The 16,867-nt window shown below is 42.2% G+C and overlaps 1 protein-coding gene across 3 annotated transcripts in view; it reads right to left on the minus strand.

The window, feature by feature from the left end:
• The window catches only part of QTGAL (queuosine-tRNA galactosyltransferase), a 304,979-nt gene that overhangs the window by 41,991 nt on the left and 246,121 nt on the right, over positions 1–16,867 (minus strand). For all 3 annotated transcript variants that reach the window (XM_074971518.1, XM_074971521.1, XM_074971520.1), the window contains exon 8: positions 16,176–16,300. In XM_074971518.1, the coding sequence (XP_074827619.1) occupies positions 16,176–16,300 (125 nt within the window). The remainder of the gene's footprint in view (positions 1–16,175; positions 16,301–16,867) is intronic.

The following is a 16,867-nucleotide window of genomic DNA, read 5'->3' on the forward strand; positions in this document are numbered from 1 at the left end:
AGCACAGCCAATCCCATATATGGCTACTTAGCACTTCATCACTGGTGGTGGTGTCATAACTTGGAAACATTTCATACCCATAAATAAATGAACCCACTAGGAATAGCCATTCCATATGAAATTTCAGCAATGTCTTGAAGGCAAAGGGGTATACTCCCGAGAGCCACGCCAGCTAATGAAAAGAACCTTGGATTTGGCACAAAGTATCTTTTAATGCAATCATAAAGGCACATTCCTGACACAGGGCTTTAGCTACTGCTGTCATCCTTTGACATTTGCCTTTTTCGTATTCTTCATAGCATGCTATATTCCCAGAAGGAAAGCTAATGGAGAGAAATATGAAGGTTAAGTATTTTTCCAGAATTAGATGTTAGTGGAAATTCTAGACTTTTGCTAGTTTCTCAAAAAGAGAAGTTAAGTGAAAATTTTTTTTTTTAAAAAAAAGATTCTACACTGAAAAGTGACTGTGTAAAAATGGCCCCTTCTTAACACATCAGATCTGTTCTCTGTAAGTATTCAGAATCAGATCTCACTTTAGTGACATAGACACATTTTTACTCCTGTCAAAACTGAAGAATCAACACAGCTAAAGAGAACACAAGCCAGAGTCAATGCTGTTTTACACAGCGCCAACAGAATTGTTAATTATCTTCCAACTGTAGGGTCAAATTCTGCCCCCTTTTGCATCACTGCAACTCCAGTGAAGATGCAGCAGTTATACGGCTGCTGTGATGGCAGAATATGCTGCAGAATCATTACTACAAGAGCCAGGTCCAGAAAGAATCCAGCATGACTCTCAGAACTGAGGTAGTATGCCTGGCTGGCAGTTTGGGAAAAAACCCTCAAAAACATCAATTTGATTCAACTGCCAGTTTCTGCTAAAAAGAGCCCTAAGCACTGCAATATCAGTAGGTGATACAGGTCAAGACTGAAAGGCAGTCACTTGCACTGTGGAGAAGTCACTGTAGTGATACCCAATACTCTAATTTGTTAGAATTTGCTCTGTAGAAGACACCCTGAAACATAAAAATGCTAAGAGCTAAAATGATAGTAATGGTTTCTTTAGTAACAAGAATTAAAACTAACCATATCCTAGTATATTTTCTGTCCATGTACCACATTGCCAGGCTATTCTGAATGCACAAAAACCCCGTTACTGTGATTCAATGTTATTAACTATGCACAGTAACATGTAATTTGTGGGATAAAACATCGCAGGACTGTCAAAGTAGAATACCAATTTTGTTTTTGTGTTTTAAATTCTTCATAGTAAAATAAAAAGAGTGACGTTATGATCTGGCAAGCAGATACATGGCTTATTTCTCCACATTTGATATAAAACAGAATTTATACACTATATAAAAAGCAAAAAGTCAGCAATGATCATAAAGGAACAGTGCATATATCTATATTCAAACACTGCTTTCCGAAGTTTTGTAGCTGTGTTGGTCCCAGAATATTGGAAAGACAAGGTGGGTGAGGTACTATCTTTTACTGGATGAACTTCTCGAAACTTTGTCTCTTTCACCAACAGAAGTTGGTCACATAAAATATATTACCTCACTTTGTTTCTCTACCTAGAAACACGGTATATACATATTATACATACAAACAATACATTAAAAGAATGCTATTTAGGTGATGGCAGGCAGGGGGAATATAGGAGTTTTGGATGGGGACAGGATTTGTAGCGGCAACAGATAGCATGGAGAGGAATGGATGAGAGAGGAGCTGGGACTGGAAATATGGGATGACAATGGGTTGTGGAATGAGGGAAACAGGAGAGGCAAGGAAGGGGAGCAGGAAATTTTGGTGGTATGTGGGAAAGTAGTAGAATTAGGCAGGGAATATAGGGTTGGTGGGGAATATAAGGAGTCAGGATGGGAAAGAAGAGGAGCAGAGACAGGAGCATGAGGAAACAAGTAAATCAGTAGCTCAAGGAAGCACCACTCTCTATTGGGCATCCATATTTGGTGGGGATTTCCCTGCACAGAGAAACCACTCCCAACAGTATGCTCAGTCTGCACTGGTTGTCCCAATGCCCCACCAGTGAGGGAAAAGCAAATGACCCTGTTCCCAAAGACTCTGATGACTGTCATGGTATATTGCTTTGGCTCATTTAATGACCATTCCGAAAAACAGAAGATTGGAGTGGTCTCAGTGGACAGCCTCAGAAGACTTGGGAGGGGACGGGGAACACCCACCAGGTTGCATCTCTCAAAAGACAACTCCAGGGATGTCCCTTTTTTTAAATTTCATGCTTGCTATGAACTGCCCTACATCAGTGTTGCGTTCAGGATTGACAAGTGTAGAAAGTTCAAAGTATGTGACCAGCACCATTACTAAATCAAGTAGATGCCAAAATGCATTAGATTCCCAACTAATTGGATCATTGTCCTGGACACAAGAAAATTGATAACCAGCTTCAGTGATATCTCGATAAGATGTTTTCTCTAATGCATATTTTAGGCTATATAAATAAGGTGAATAAATGTAAAAACTATAATCCCCTTTGTCTGCATCATAGTTTATGGGAGATCACTTTTATGGCATCTTTTGAAGATTCATTACCAAAGAACAACTATTATGGGCAGATCCACTGATCCTCAGAAGACAAGGCAAACAGGTAAATGTTTGCATGGCATCACCATATCCTACATGCCCATTTGTAGAAAATTTAAGATAAGCCAGAGAGTTTGCATTGTGTGGTGTAATCTTGAGATTCCTTTAACAGTTTCAGGCTGCATCATATGAACGAACACTAAGTGAATGTGGGACTGAAGGGGAGAAAACTGACTTCTAATCAATATGATAATTAAAGACTTAGTCTGTGTGAACCAGTAATGAACACCATAATGTAGCTCACCTATTTCAGCAAAACGTAGTTTAAGGAGAGTCAAAAGAGATAATTTCAGTTATCACCCTTAGGTTTCTGGTTCACCTAGGTTGCCCCTTATGTTGGGATGTTCCCAGAACAAGTAGCTGGGATTCCTGCCTTGGGGGATAAGGGAATGCCATTTTCCCAGACTTCAAGAGCCAGTGCAGGTGCAGTAGAAGGGAACTGTAGCAACTTGCAAACAGCAATTAAAGGAAGTGCCTGAAACGAATGACACTAAAAGCAATTATTTTAGCTATACAAACCACCTCCCAGAAAAGATTCTCACACAGTTATTTTCAGTCTTTGCATTACTACATGTTCATAGCCATCAGCAACAACTACAAGGTATGATTATGCTCAGTTACTGCCAAATTGTGGTTCCCGTGATGGAAAGGATTAAGCTGCACTAGCAAAATAGCTACTGCTTTCCCAGTGGCATTGAGTTGCATTTCCTTTTGTTCAATTTGTGAAAGATGGGCTTGAACAGAAAGGCTGGATCCAAATATCCCTGAATGTGAAGAAGTTCAGATCTGGATTCTAACTTGCCATCTTGGGCCAAATTCTTGAACTAGATTTTATTTCTGTTTCTTTCATTTTCTGGTGACTTTCCTGTACTGAAAATCTGTTGATAGTATATATTTTTCCATTTGGAAAATTATTCCTAAGTCTTTCATAATTTTCCCAAGATCTTTCTTGCTATGCCTCCCATGGAGCCATCAGTCATTAGGGATGGACAGAAGTACAGGAGCCAAAATTTTGCAGAAGTGAAGTGGGGGCATTCAAGCATAGTGGTAATGTAGCTATGTAATATGTTCCTCTGCTTCTGAACAGCTATAACTATCCCATCCACACCAATAATGCAACAATGGAGCTCTGTGTTAAAATGCGCAGTGACCGGCTGGGTGAATGCAGGAATCAGGAACATCTGCTCTATGCAGCATATTTCTAGTCTGAAATGGCAGATAGAGTGACAATAAAAGCCATATGATTTAAGTTTTCTATGAGCAGTATTAACTTCTCCTCCATGTTCTTTGACCCCGCCCACCCCTTGGATGGGGTTACATAAGTGAATCAACAGAGCAATACCACCAGATGCACAGACATAAGTCCCACATTTGGCCTGAGATTCTACCCATGGATGCCTGGCTTTTTATGCAGAAGAGAATCATAGAGGCTTATAACAGAGATGAATCCAAAAGTGTAAAGAATTCAATGAGGGTTGGAGAGAGACCTTTTCAAATGTAAGGTTTTGAAAGAAAAAAATAACACCTTTCAATCTAAACTACAGATGGACTATCTCAGACTCAGGATCCAAGCACCCCAGAATTTGCAGTAAGTTCAGAACCTGATCTGAACCTTGCAGATAAGGCCCATTTCTCAGTTGACCCCTATGTCTGTACTGGTGGATGAACTGATTTGTTTTTGTTTATTTGTTCTGTTGAACTTCACGTGAACTTCATTTAATTGCTGGATTCTAATGTCCCACTGAGTTACTACATTTATACTGTTAAAAGGTTCTATTACTGTCTGAGTTCATCATCAGGTCATGGGTCATTGATTGAGACAGAGTTTGTACTGCAGCCTCTTTTTCATGAAAGACTTATTAAGCAAAGACATAGACCATGAAATGTTAGTATCATCTACTTTTCAAGCCACTAATGAGGTCATTAGTTCCTATGGTATTTCAAATGCCAAATGCAGAAGTGGAAGCGAAAGTTAAAAACGTAACTGACCTCAACTTTGTTTCAGTTCTAGAAAAATATGTTACGCTATTCTTTTTGTATGTTTATTTTAGGATGAATATAGCATTGTAGGAAATGAGGTAACTACTCCTGTGATCATCACTTAAATGAGGTCACTTCCTCAGAAAACCATTAAAACTACCCAACCATGTCTGTTTGGTATTGAATATTCTCTTTTCCTTTGCTTGGATAGCACTGCAAGTCTTTGGGATCTGAATCCACGTGGCTTCTGTGAGCTGTTATTTGTTTACACCTATTTCTTTTCAAGGGTTCAGAATCAGGATCTATAAAACTAATTTCATTTTCAACATACAATGTATCATGAAAATTCTTGGATATTACTGTAAACCATTTGCTTTGGTCTGTCTCATTGTTTCTGGATAAAAATCCTGACTTGTCATTTTTCGGTGCAAAAAAGGCGTGCACTGGTAGTGAAATTTCTCTTGATCAAAATTTGCGGACTGGTAAAAAACAAGAACACCTTACATATAAATATCAGTCTTCATGTGTAATCCTGCAGAAAAGGAAAATTGTAAAGCTTTATTACTGCTCTCTTTTACTAATTAATTCCACAATTAATTCAATAGTTTAAGGTATAGCTCACTTTTCTCTCCTTTGGCATGCTAAAAATCTATGCTTTTTACAAACTGCCTTAACTGCCCTACTAGAATACATCCCATTAATAAACTACCTCTGATAGTCCATCAGATTGGAGAATCCAGGCTCTGTAGCACAAAGCATACATAACCAAATAATATATGTCAATAAGAGGTAAAACTGTTTGGATCCCAGAGATGCAGTTTGTGGGATTTTAATAAATTTTATGTATTAAACTTCGCAGAAACAATTTTGTGAAACTTGTGCTGCTTGTTCCTACAAATAGCATGTGTCTGCCGTATCTTTTATTTGATAGTATGATGAGAACATTTATAACAATATTACTATTTTTGTATGAAATGGAATAACAGATTTTAAGTGCACTTCACTCAGACTCTATCCTCACACAAAGAAACAGTTACTTACTGTAACTGTGGTTCTTTGAGATATGATGCAGATGTGTATTCCACTTAGCTGTATGCATGCCCAGCGCACCAGAGCTGAAGACATTTGCCTAACAGTACCCATAGAGCAGCATTCATATCTCATGGTCATAGCCCCTCCCCTGACTATATGAGGCAGCACTGCCCTGACCCCTCTCAGTTCCTTCACATTGAATGCCCAGAAACTAGGCTCTGACGCAGAGGGGATGGAGGGTGGGTTGTGGTATACACATCTGCATCACATCTCGAAGAACCACAGTTACAATAAGTAACTGTGTATTCCACTTAAACTCCAAGTCCTGCCTTCTGGGGTGGGTACTGTATGTGAGTGACCTATTTAAACTAGGATTGCATGACCACCCTACCAAAACCTGTATCTGCTCTGGAAGATGTGGTAATGGTATAATAGTTCATAAATATATGTACGGACAACCATGTAGTCGCCCTGCAAATGTCCAATATTGAGATGTGACCAAACACCGCAATTGATGTTGCTTGCATTCATAGGCGCTGACTTTATGAGTGCTCTGGGGCTGGAGCACCCATCGGCAGCCCACCTATCAGCTCCCCCTTACGCCTTCCACCCACCGGCGGGCTCTGTGGATCAGCACCTCCCTCTCCCTCGCTGCTGTTTTGTGGCGCGCGGGAGGCTGGGAGGGCGGGGGAGGAGCGAGGATGAGGCATGCTCGGAGGAGCGGAACTGGGCAGGAAGAGGTGGGGTGGGGGTGGAGCGGAAAGAGGCAGGGAAGTGGTGGAGTGGGGACAGGAAGAGGAGGGAGGGGGTCGGGCCTTGGGGGAAGGGCTGGTGAGGCGGCGGGGCCTGGATCAGAGCTGGGGGTTGAGCACCCCCTGGCCGTTTGGAAAGTCGGTGCCTCTGCTTGCATTCACATAGAATGAGCTCACACCAACTGAGGAGGCGTAGCCAAAGCTATTTCATATGCAGTCTCGATATAGGATGGTATCCATTTAGAGATAGTCTGTGAAAAGACCGCTTGACCCTTCATACGATTAGCATATGACACAAACAGGTGAGGCAAAGCACAACATGGTTCAGTCCTGTCCAGGTAGAAGGCTAGACATCCCTTGACATCTAATGTATGCAGACGCTGCTCCTCCAGAGATGAATGCAGCTTAGGAAAGAACACAGGTAAATATATCACCTGGTTCAAATGAAACTGAGAAACCACTTTAGATAGATATTTTGGGTGTGACTGTAAAGTAACTTTGTCCTTGGAGAATTGTTTATAAGGAAGCTCTGCCATCAGCGCCTGAAACTCACACACTCTTCTCATGGATGTTATTGCCACCAGGAACACAGCCTTCTGACACAAAAGTGGAAAGGGACAAGAGGCCAAGGGCTCAAACAGAGGTCCCATTAAAGCCACTAGAACTGTGTTAAGGTCCTACAGAGGAACTGCAAGGAAGAGGACATGTAAATCTTCCTGCTCATCAGCTCCATTAGTTTAGAGTCCTTATCCTTGGGAGTGGACTTAAACCTGCCCTGCCAGGCTCTATCATTCACTGCAGTTATGACCAGGGAATTTGGGGCTGGATTGGAGTAAAAACCCGCAGATCCCTGCACCGGAATGAAGTAGCACGTCTCCACATGTTTCACCCCTAGTGGTACTGAAGTCAGCATGCTCCAGAGGATCTTAGCAGGCTCCATAAGTGCATCATTAATGGGGCAGATGGCTGCAGGATAGCCACTAACTCGTGGGTGTTGTTCTGCAGGAACTCTGCTTAAATACCTAGAGAAGCAGCCACATGCCACAAAAGGTCCTGGTATGCCTTATAACCATCCAATACTGAAAGGGAGAAAGAGCCAGGGACCGTGGAATCATCCAGGGATGAAAATGAAGCAGTCAACTGTGCTAGACCTGGATGTTGGTGCTGATAGGGCACTGGTGGTCAGTAGGCATTGGGCTAGGAGCCCCTGTCCTGACCATGAGATGGTTGCCAATCCTGGTGCCCATAGCGCTCCATGAACAATCCCCAATGTGGGTCAGGTGATGGAGAATGAGAGGAGGAAGATGGGCTTCAGGGGATAAAAGTTGAGCCAGCCGGTCTGACTTGTCTACAACCCAGAATGACAAGGGAGCTGGCACCAACACTGCAAATAATACTGGTGGTGCTGAGTATGCCTCCCTCATTTCTTGATGCTGGAAGCTGTGTCAACCTCAAAGTTGGCAGCGGTACCGAGGTAACTGATGCTGCCGAAGTGGAGTGTAACATCAGTGGCACCAGTCACAGGGGTGCTGAAGACACTCCTGATGCTAGGGAGGTCTCTTGCGCTGAGCCTGGCACCAGCCCCACTTCCACAGACTGCAAAAAAGAAACACTGGGGTCTGCTGATGACAGAGTCACAGGTTCAGCAGCTCACCCAGCCAATGGGGCTATAAAAGACACAGCCCTGGCAAAGTCCTGGACCAAGGGCAAAGTTGGGACAGAAAGACAAAGGAGGTCTGTTGCTGCCTAATATACTGCTGGCGCAGAAACACCTGGTGCCGACATGACCCTCAATGGACACCGCAGGGCCGGAATCAGAGTGTGATGAGTTGGACCCCCATTCTGGGATGCCACCTGATGTACTGGGATTTCATTGAGTCTGCCTGCTCCACTAGCCTGGAGCCTCCACTCCCTCTCGCTGTTTTGCTGAATTAGGCTCTCCGGCCTCTGGCAGCATGCTCACACAGGTAGGGACGCACCAGCTGTAGAATAACACAGAGTCTGCAAACAGCTCTCTATGAGAAGACTCAGCCAGGAAATCTCCCAGCACGCAAGTGCAGCTCCCCTCTGGAAAGTACACCCAAAATAATATTGTCTTGCCCTATAGAGAAATCTATACAAGGTAAGCTCATAAATTCGTCCTCTCCCTCAATGTGGAGGAAGATATGCACAACTTCTTGCCGCCCCCCCACCCCCAGTTAGAAATTGCACAAACTGGGTTTAATAATAAACAAAACATATTTATTAACAATAGAAGGCAAATTTTAAGCGATTATAAGGGATAGCAAACAGAACAAAGCAGACTACCAAGCAAATAAAACAAAACATGCATACTTAAAGAGACTGGTTTCAAGAAGTAATTGCTCATCTTGTTTTAGGCAAGTTGCGGAGTTTCTTGTAGCTCAGAGTTCCAGTTATTTCTCTTTACAGACTAGACTCCTATCTTAGTCTGGATCCAGCCCTTGCCTTTCCCACCACTCAGTTCCTTTGTCTCTTCGGGTACTTTCAGCAGTCTTTCTTCTTGGGCAGGAAGGCAACAGAGAAGAGACCTGTTTGCCTTACTTCCCAGCCTTAAATAAGATTTACATAAGGCAGGAATCTTTTGTTTTCCAGTCTTGACCTCCCTGTCCTTTTAGTGGAAAATTACTGGAAGTCCAAGATGGTGTTTAGTACCAGGTGACAGGACCTCTGACCTAGTAATGTCACAGCTATATTCCAGGACGCCTCTCAGTAAGGAGAGAGATTAGTATCTTCGAAATCTTATTGTTTCTTCCTAATGGCCCACCCTGGCTGATGGCCTGTTGTCTGGTGAGTGTCTCCCAACTACACACAGAGTTGTAATAGTTACATAGTCAATATTCCTACCTTTAGATACAGAAATGATACATGCACACAAATTGGATAATCACATTCCGTAAATTATAACCTTTCCAATGATACCTTACATGACCCATCTTGCATAAAATATATCTCAGTTATGCCATATCCATATCATAAGCATATTTCCATAAAGAATATGGGGTATAACATCACACAGAGTCAATGGTACAGGATTTCTGACCTCCTTGTGTGGTATGGGGGAGTGGTTAAAGGGACCTGCTCCATCACGTGCACCAGCAGTCCTCACACAACCTGGAATGGCCTCGGTCAGTCTTATGCAACCTTTTCCTCTGTGCACTTGATGGGGAATGACTCCTCTGTCTCTTCAGAGAGGCACCAGCTCCAGCAGGTGAACTGGCAACTCCCTCAGAACCCCAGGGCAACCTCGTATCTGACGAGGGACTTGGTGCCTAAGCAGGCTGCATGGCCTGTTCGAACAAGTGCTGTATCAGATGAAGTTCCCTTGCTTCCCGGGTCCATTAGATGTACGATCTGCAAATCAAACACTGCTCCTTGATGTGGGCTTTGCCTACACACAGCAAGTACCACGTGTAGGCATTGTTGTTAGGGATTGCTCCCCCACATGACAGACAATGTTTAAACCCTGGTGAGGGCACGTGACGGGTTGGATCACAGAAACCCCCTGGGATTGCCACCTGATGTGCCAAGACTATTTCTGCTCCTGCTTTCCTGCCTTGTCGGCCTAGGACTTCAATGGCCTGCCTGGTTTGAGCCAGGCCCGCTAGCCTGCTGCAAACCCAGACCCAGGTCTGAACCACATCCTCTAACAGCTGTAGGCTTAACTAAAAGCAGCTTACAGAAGTGTGCCTGTCTTTAACACTCAGATGCCCAGCTCCCAATGGGGTCCAAACCCTAAATAAATCTGTTTTACCCTGTATAAAGCTTATACAGCGTAAACTCATAAATTGTTCACCCTCTATAACACTGATAGAGAGATATGCACAGCTGTCCCCCCCCCCAAGTATTAATACATACTCTGGGTTAATTAATGAGTAAAAAGTGATTTTTATTAAGTACAGAAAGTAGGATTTAAGTGGTTCCAAGTAGTAACAGACAGAACAAAGTGAATTACCAAGAAAATAAAATAAAACACGCCAGTCTAAGTCTAGCACAGTAATAAAAACTGAATACAGATAAAATCTCACCCTTAGAGATGTTTCAATAAGTTTCTTTCACAGACTGGAGCTGGACACCTTCCTAGTCTGGGCACAATCCTTTCCCCTGGTATAGCCCTTGTTCCAGCTCAGGTGGTAGCTAGGGGATTCCTCATGATGGCTGCCCTCCTTAATCATAGCTCATAGAATATCAGGGTTGAAAGGGACCTCAGGAGGTCATCTAGTCCCAAAGCAGGACCAATCCCCAATTTTTGCCCCAGATCCCTAAATGGCCCCCTCAAGGATTGAGCTCACAACCCTGGGTTTAGCAGGCTAATGCTCAAACCACTGAGCTATCCCTCCTCCTTGTTCTGTTCCACCCACTTATATATCTTTTGCATAAGGCGGGAATCCTTTGTCCCTCTGGATTCCCACCCCTCCTTCTCAGTGGAAAAGCACCAGGTTAAAGATGGATTCCAGTTCAGGTGACATGATCACATGTTCTGTGGGACCCCGAGCCTTCATTCCTCTCAGCCTGACTCACAGGAAGGCCTGCCTGCAAACAGAGCCATCCGCAGTCAATTGTCCTGGTTGATGGGAGCCATCAAGATTCTAAACCGCCATTAATGGCCCACACTTTGCATAACTACAATAGGACCTCAGAGTTATATTTCATATTTCTAGTTTCAGATACAAGAGTGATACATTTATACAGATAGGATGACCACACTCAGTAGATTATAAGCTTTGTAATGATATCTTACAAGAGACCTTTTGCATGAAGCATATTTTAGTTATATTATATTCACACTCATACTTTTATAAAATACTTTTATAAAATCATATAGAGTGGTCACAGGGCATCACCAGGGAAACACTTAAACTACAGCTAACTAACTCTATACAACTAAAAAAGTCACTAAAAGAGAGGGATTGTGAGGTGAAACCCACACAGAGCTCCAACTCGAGCCACAGGTGGTAAAAAGAAACTGAGGTGGGTCGGGGCGGCACCACCTCATATCGCCACGGAAGAGGTTGTGGCCAGAAGGTGCAAGTGCCATCCCCTATGGGTACTGCCAGGCAAAATTCTCCAGCTCTGATGTGCTGGGCACATGCACACCGAAGTGGAATACATGGCTGCCTCTACTCAGAGAAGAACCAAAACATCTAATAATGTAGTCTGATGCCCCAGTATAGAAGAGGTAAGAGTTTTTTTCCAACTTTGCAGCTATTTCCACCCTTTAGTCATCTGGACTATAAAGTATATTAATAATTGAAAGTGACAAAAGATCATTAATGCCTACAGTTAAACATAATCAAATGTTTGGCTGACTGCCATTGGCCAGTTGCTTTTTTTTTCTGTGTAACCAGTTGGGAGCTGCAAAAGTCGGCAAATCTTGTTGGTTTTTTTTTCCCCCTAAAGGGTAAAAAGGGGCCTCACGCACGCTGTGATCAGCCCCACGGATGATTCAGAATGCCTGCTACCTTTGTTGAAAGATTGGATGACACGCATTTACATAAACAAACCATATTCTTCATCTTACTGAAGATTCATTTCTTCTTCTTGAAGTCTGGGACTAAGTTACAAGCACTAACAAAAAAATCAACTCTTATAAACAACTTTTTGCTCTCAGACAAAAAAATATTCTTGTTTTGTGGCTTACTGCTTCAAAATTCATGCCAACCCAGATAATCTATAGACAATTTCTGCAAGCCAATTTTAAAATTTGAATCAACTGGTTACTTTGCTCATAATTTAATTGTACACATTTATTTCTTTGGAATTTGAAAACCACTAAAAGAATGGAAGGATGGATAGTATTATGGAGAACCTGGGAAATCTCTGTATTAATGTTATGTATAATTCAATTTCCACACTCACTTATGTCTTGCTATCCACTGTGTATAAAGTGGTTAATTTCTTTCCAGAAACAGAGGAACAAGTGATGAATTGACTGCATGTCGGTCACACAGACATGTCAGGTTTGGTGTGAATGGACTATCCAGAACTGTGTGACATGTGAATGGAGATACCTTGGAGACACAATGGAGACCAATGACCAGAATATTAACTTTAAGTGACTCCAGCCAAGGGGACTTTTTGGATGTGGATGGGCAAATAACCTGTTTGACCACAAACCCTCCCCTACCTGAATGCATGGGGAGGGCAGTACATGTGAAAACAGCATGGCTGGAACTTGGGACAAAGGACTGAGGTGTTAGGAGAGGGGGATAAGAATCCTGCTCTCCCAGGGGATGACACAATTCAATCCAGGATGATTGGGCAAGGCCAGGGAAGTTGGATGCAAGGCAAGTCCTGCCTACTTAAACAAGGAAAAGCTGGAGAGTTAGGCAAGACACATTTGTTCAGGCTTTGCTTTATTATTTTAACCCTAAATAGTGTGTGTGACAGATATTGCAACCCCTTAATATATTTAAGTTTACAAATGGTTTCTATATCACAGTGGGCCTGGGATTGTATGCAACTCTGGGCGGGTGTGCGGGATGGTTGCCACAACTCCTCTAAGAACCAAAAACTGTGGGTGGGTGGGGTGATAAAGGTGAATCACTTAAGTTGTAAACACCTCCAGAGAGGTAGCTACACCCCAGAGAGGCTTAAATATGCTGGTTCAAACTAGGTTATTCAGAGACCAACAGACAAAGAAAGGGCTTTTGATATAAAAAGGGTAGGTTTAAACTTTAAATTGACTCAGGGCCTTATTTCTGATCCAGAGGACCTTCTGGCCAAAGGGGGCCCCAACCCTTGCGGAAGGGTTGGAATGGCTACAGCCTGCTAAGGCCTGAGTTGACTGATGGGTGTCTCCAGGTATGTTTAGTGTGTGTTTAAATCTGTTTCTTGTTTTTATGATGTTTTGTCTGTAATGCTTTTACCTTAAGAATAAATGAGCTTGTCTAGAAGGAGCTGTGTAGTTACTTGTAACTGCTGGCATTACACTGTTCATAACCCTAGAAGAGAAAGCAATGCACAGATACTGGCTGTATCTCCAGCAAGCCAGTATCCCAGTCACAGTGTAAGGCAGGGAGCTGTGCAGCCTTAAAACCCTGGGTCAGAAAGGAATGGGACAAGGGTCGCTGCCCAGAGACAGGTGATGGCTGGAGACTTCAGACCTGACTGGGGCACTCCTGGAGTGGACCGTGGGGGATACAAGTGCAGTCAACCTGAAACTGTGTCACTGTGTTCCAGCTGACTAACAAATAAAGTCTTGTTTTGAAAAGGCTGTCCTCTGTCTCTGAAAACATCTGCTGGTTGCAGAGCTTCTAAGAGGGTCAATCTCAACAGGAGTCTAAGCTCATCTGGACCTGCTGAAGGAGCCACAGTGAGAAAGAGCCAAAGACCCAGTCTGGGTGTAACATAACCAAGAGGATCCCCTTTAGCAAAGTGGAGGCCCAGGGCTGTCATTAAGAAGGGTACACTCCCAGAAAGACAGTACATAGGATGGAGGCATAGCACACCCTATGGATCTAGAAAACTACTGAGACAGAACATGGAGGGATGAGCTTCTAGAAGAGGTGGAGGATACTGTAAGGCAACTTATGAAGACCTGATGTTACTAATAAGGTTAGGCTCTTGCACAGGTGACAATGAACTTCTGTTTTTCACTGTTTCTGCAACAACACACCTTGAGGTCATCCACATCAAGTGGTTCCCAAAGTTATTTACAACTTTGGCACAGCACAGTGTAGGCATCCAAGAAAAAAGATATTACACAACTTCATGTTATGAAAAAATCACATAAAATAATACTAACAGCAACAATAATGGGGTGGGGAAGCCAACAGGAAAAATAGCAAGACAGAAAAATGAGACAGAGAAGGTGCCAATTTGGATGCCTAAAAATGCACATCTGAAACAGTTTATAGAAGTTCCACATTCTCAGTAAATGTTGTAATCCAGGATGCTTATGCCACACAACCTTGCACATTTGAATAAGCAATAGCTTGCAATAAACTCAGAACATGCTCATTTCCAAAAATAAGATGCTTTCCCACAGAAACAAGCAACAATCTTCCAAGAAGATTTAGCATCCTGTGGCGCATGGCTGAGACGTCTGTAACTAGCTGCCAAATTGGACATACATATAAACAGAAAGAAAAACCCTTATATTTAAATAATAGTAAAAGGGAAGTCATTCACCTTATATTTATTTGAAAAATTAACATTTTTTTCTATCTGATTTAAACAAATACTTCAGAGTTTATTATCTATATTAAAAAAATAGCATATAGTTGCACCCTACTACTTACCATCAGCAACTCTTTAAGAACTAACCAATGTACGGAGACAAAACCAGGTTTTTAGTTTTACTAATTAACTCTGTAGAGCCCATACAGCTAAGACTGAGGTTATGTTTAGACTGCCACAAACAAAGAAACAAAAACCCCTTGGGTTAGCTACCTGAATTAGCTAATTCAGGTTAAAATCATAGTGAAGACATGCAACTCAGCTTTTAACTTTGGTTCGTAGCTTGAGTTAAAGCTTATAGGAGACCCTGCGGGCTGAATTCAAGTTGCTAACCCTAGTTAAAAGCTGAATTGCTATGTCTTCACTCCTATTTTAACCCAAGTTAGCTAAGGTGGGTTAGCTAACCCAAGTTAGGAACATACTTTTCCCCCCAGTATAGACATATCCAAAGTGAGTGAAAATCCTATTCTATTTCATGCATCTATAACAAAATGATTTAGTGTACTGCTGCAACTGCAATGAAGGAACAGGTCTCTCTGAAGAAATAACTTGGTTCACAGAGCACTTTATTAGTAGGTATGTATATGATGTACAAGAAGGAAACAGCCCAGTTTGCTTCTCAGATCCCAGGCTGAGCTTACACGACTGCCAGTTAGGAAGATCATCTTTTGATGGGTAAAATGATATAGGGAATCACCAATACCATTTTACAGAATTTCTTTTCAGGGTACAATAGCACTGTAAATGCAGTGACTTATGAGAAAGGTCTTGAAATAATTACTCTGCAACATCATGTGTTTTTCAAACTTCAGAAACTGAATCAGTTTTTTAAGTTGTTTAAGGGAGGGAAAGAAAATAGACCAGTAACAATAAAATTATCAGATGAGAAGTTCACTGCCAGCTCAATTTTTTACTTTTTTAAATCAACTATTTTGTTAACATGTGACTAAACTCAATACTAAGTATGGTAGTCCTTTTTTAAATTAAAATTTCAATTACTTCTTATTCGCTTCCTATTTCAGGAATCACGTACCAACTTTTTATCTGAAGCAAATTAAAGAAGATTAGTCATAAAGGCCTAATACTACCTGGCAATTACAGAGCATCTTTTGTTAGAGGATCTCAAAACCACGTTACAATGATTAAGTAATTAAGTATAATTTCCTATGGTTAGGTATAATTATCCCCCTTTTACAAATTGGTAAACTGAGGCACAGAGCGATTAAATGACTTGGCCAAAGTTACGCTGTGAATGAGTGACAGCATTAGAACCCAAGAAGTCCTAAGAGTTCGAACACCAAGATCCCACTACTTCTCTCAAACTGGGATTATAGTGAGAAAAGAAAAGGTAAGCAGCCTGCCACTGTCAGAAGATGCCATTACTGGTATACTACATTATGCTCTCCATATCATTGCAAGATTGAGGCATAGTTAAAGCTAATTATCTTGTCACTAAGCCCCCCTATAAAAGTGCGAAATGGAACAAGTATCTTGACCATCTACACCTGGGAAAGTGATTAACCACCTCACTTCCACTGCCAACAACCCATGAAACAAGCAAGTTTTATCTATTACAAAAATAGAACTTACTCTAGAACAGAATGAGTTGCTGCCTGTGGATGGTAGCGATACTGGAGGAGGCACTGGTCAACTCGAAAGACTCCACCACCCTTTCGGATATGTTCATAAAAGAACAGCAAGTCTTCCGGAACACCCTGTAGAGAAACAGCTCATTCAATACAAAAGCCGCTGGCATTCCTCATTAAAATATTACAGGTGACAGAGTGCATATTTAATTGTTTTGCCAAATAAATATGTGACGGGTTGGATCACAGAAACCCCCTGGGAGTTGCCACCTGACGTGCCAAGACTACTTCTGCTCCTGCTTTCCTGCCTTGTCAGCTTAGGACTTCAGTGCCCTGCCTGGTTTGAGCCAGACCCGCTAGCCTGCTGCAAACCCAGACCCAGGTCTGAACCACGTCCCCTAACAGCAGTAGGCTCAATTGAAAGCAGCTTACAGAAGCGTGCCTGTCTTTAACACTCAGATGTCCAACTCCCAATGGAGTCCAAACTCCAAATAAATCTGTTTTATTCTGTATAAAGCTTATACAGGGTAAACTCGTAAATTGTTTGCCCTCTATAACACTGATAGAGAGAGATGCACAGCTGTTCCCCCCCCCCCAAAGTATTAATACATACTCTGGGTTAATTAATAAGTAAAAAGTGATTTTAAGTACAGAAAGTAGGATTTAAGTGGTTCCAAGTAGTAACAGACAGAACAA

Source organism: Natator depressus, chromosome 14 (genome assembly GCF_965152275.1).
Source record: "Natator depressus isolate rNatDep1 chromosome 14, rNatDep2.hap1, whole genome shotgun sequence".
NCBI lineage: Eukaryota > Metazoa > Chordata > Testudines > Cheloniidae > Natator > Natator depressus.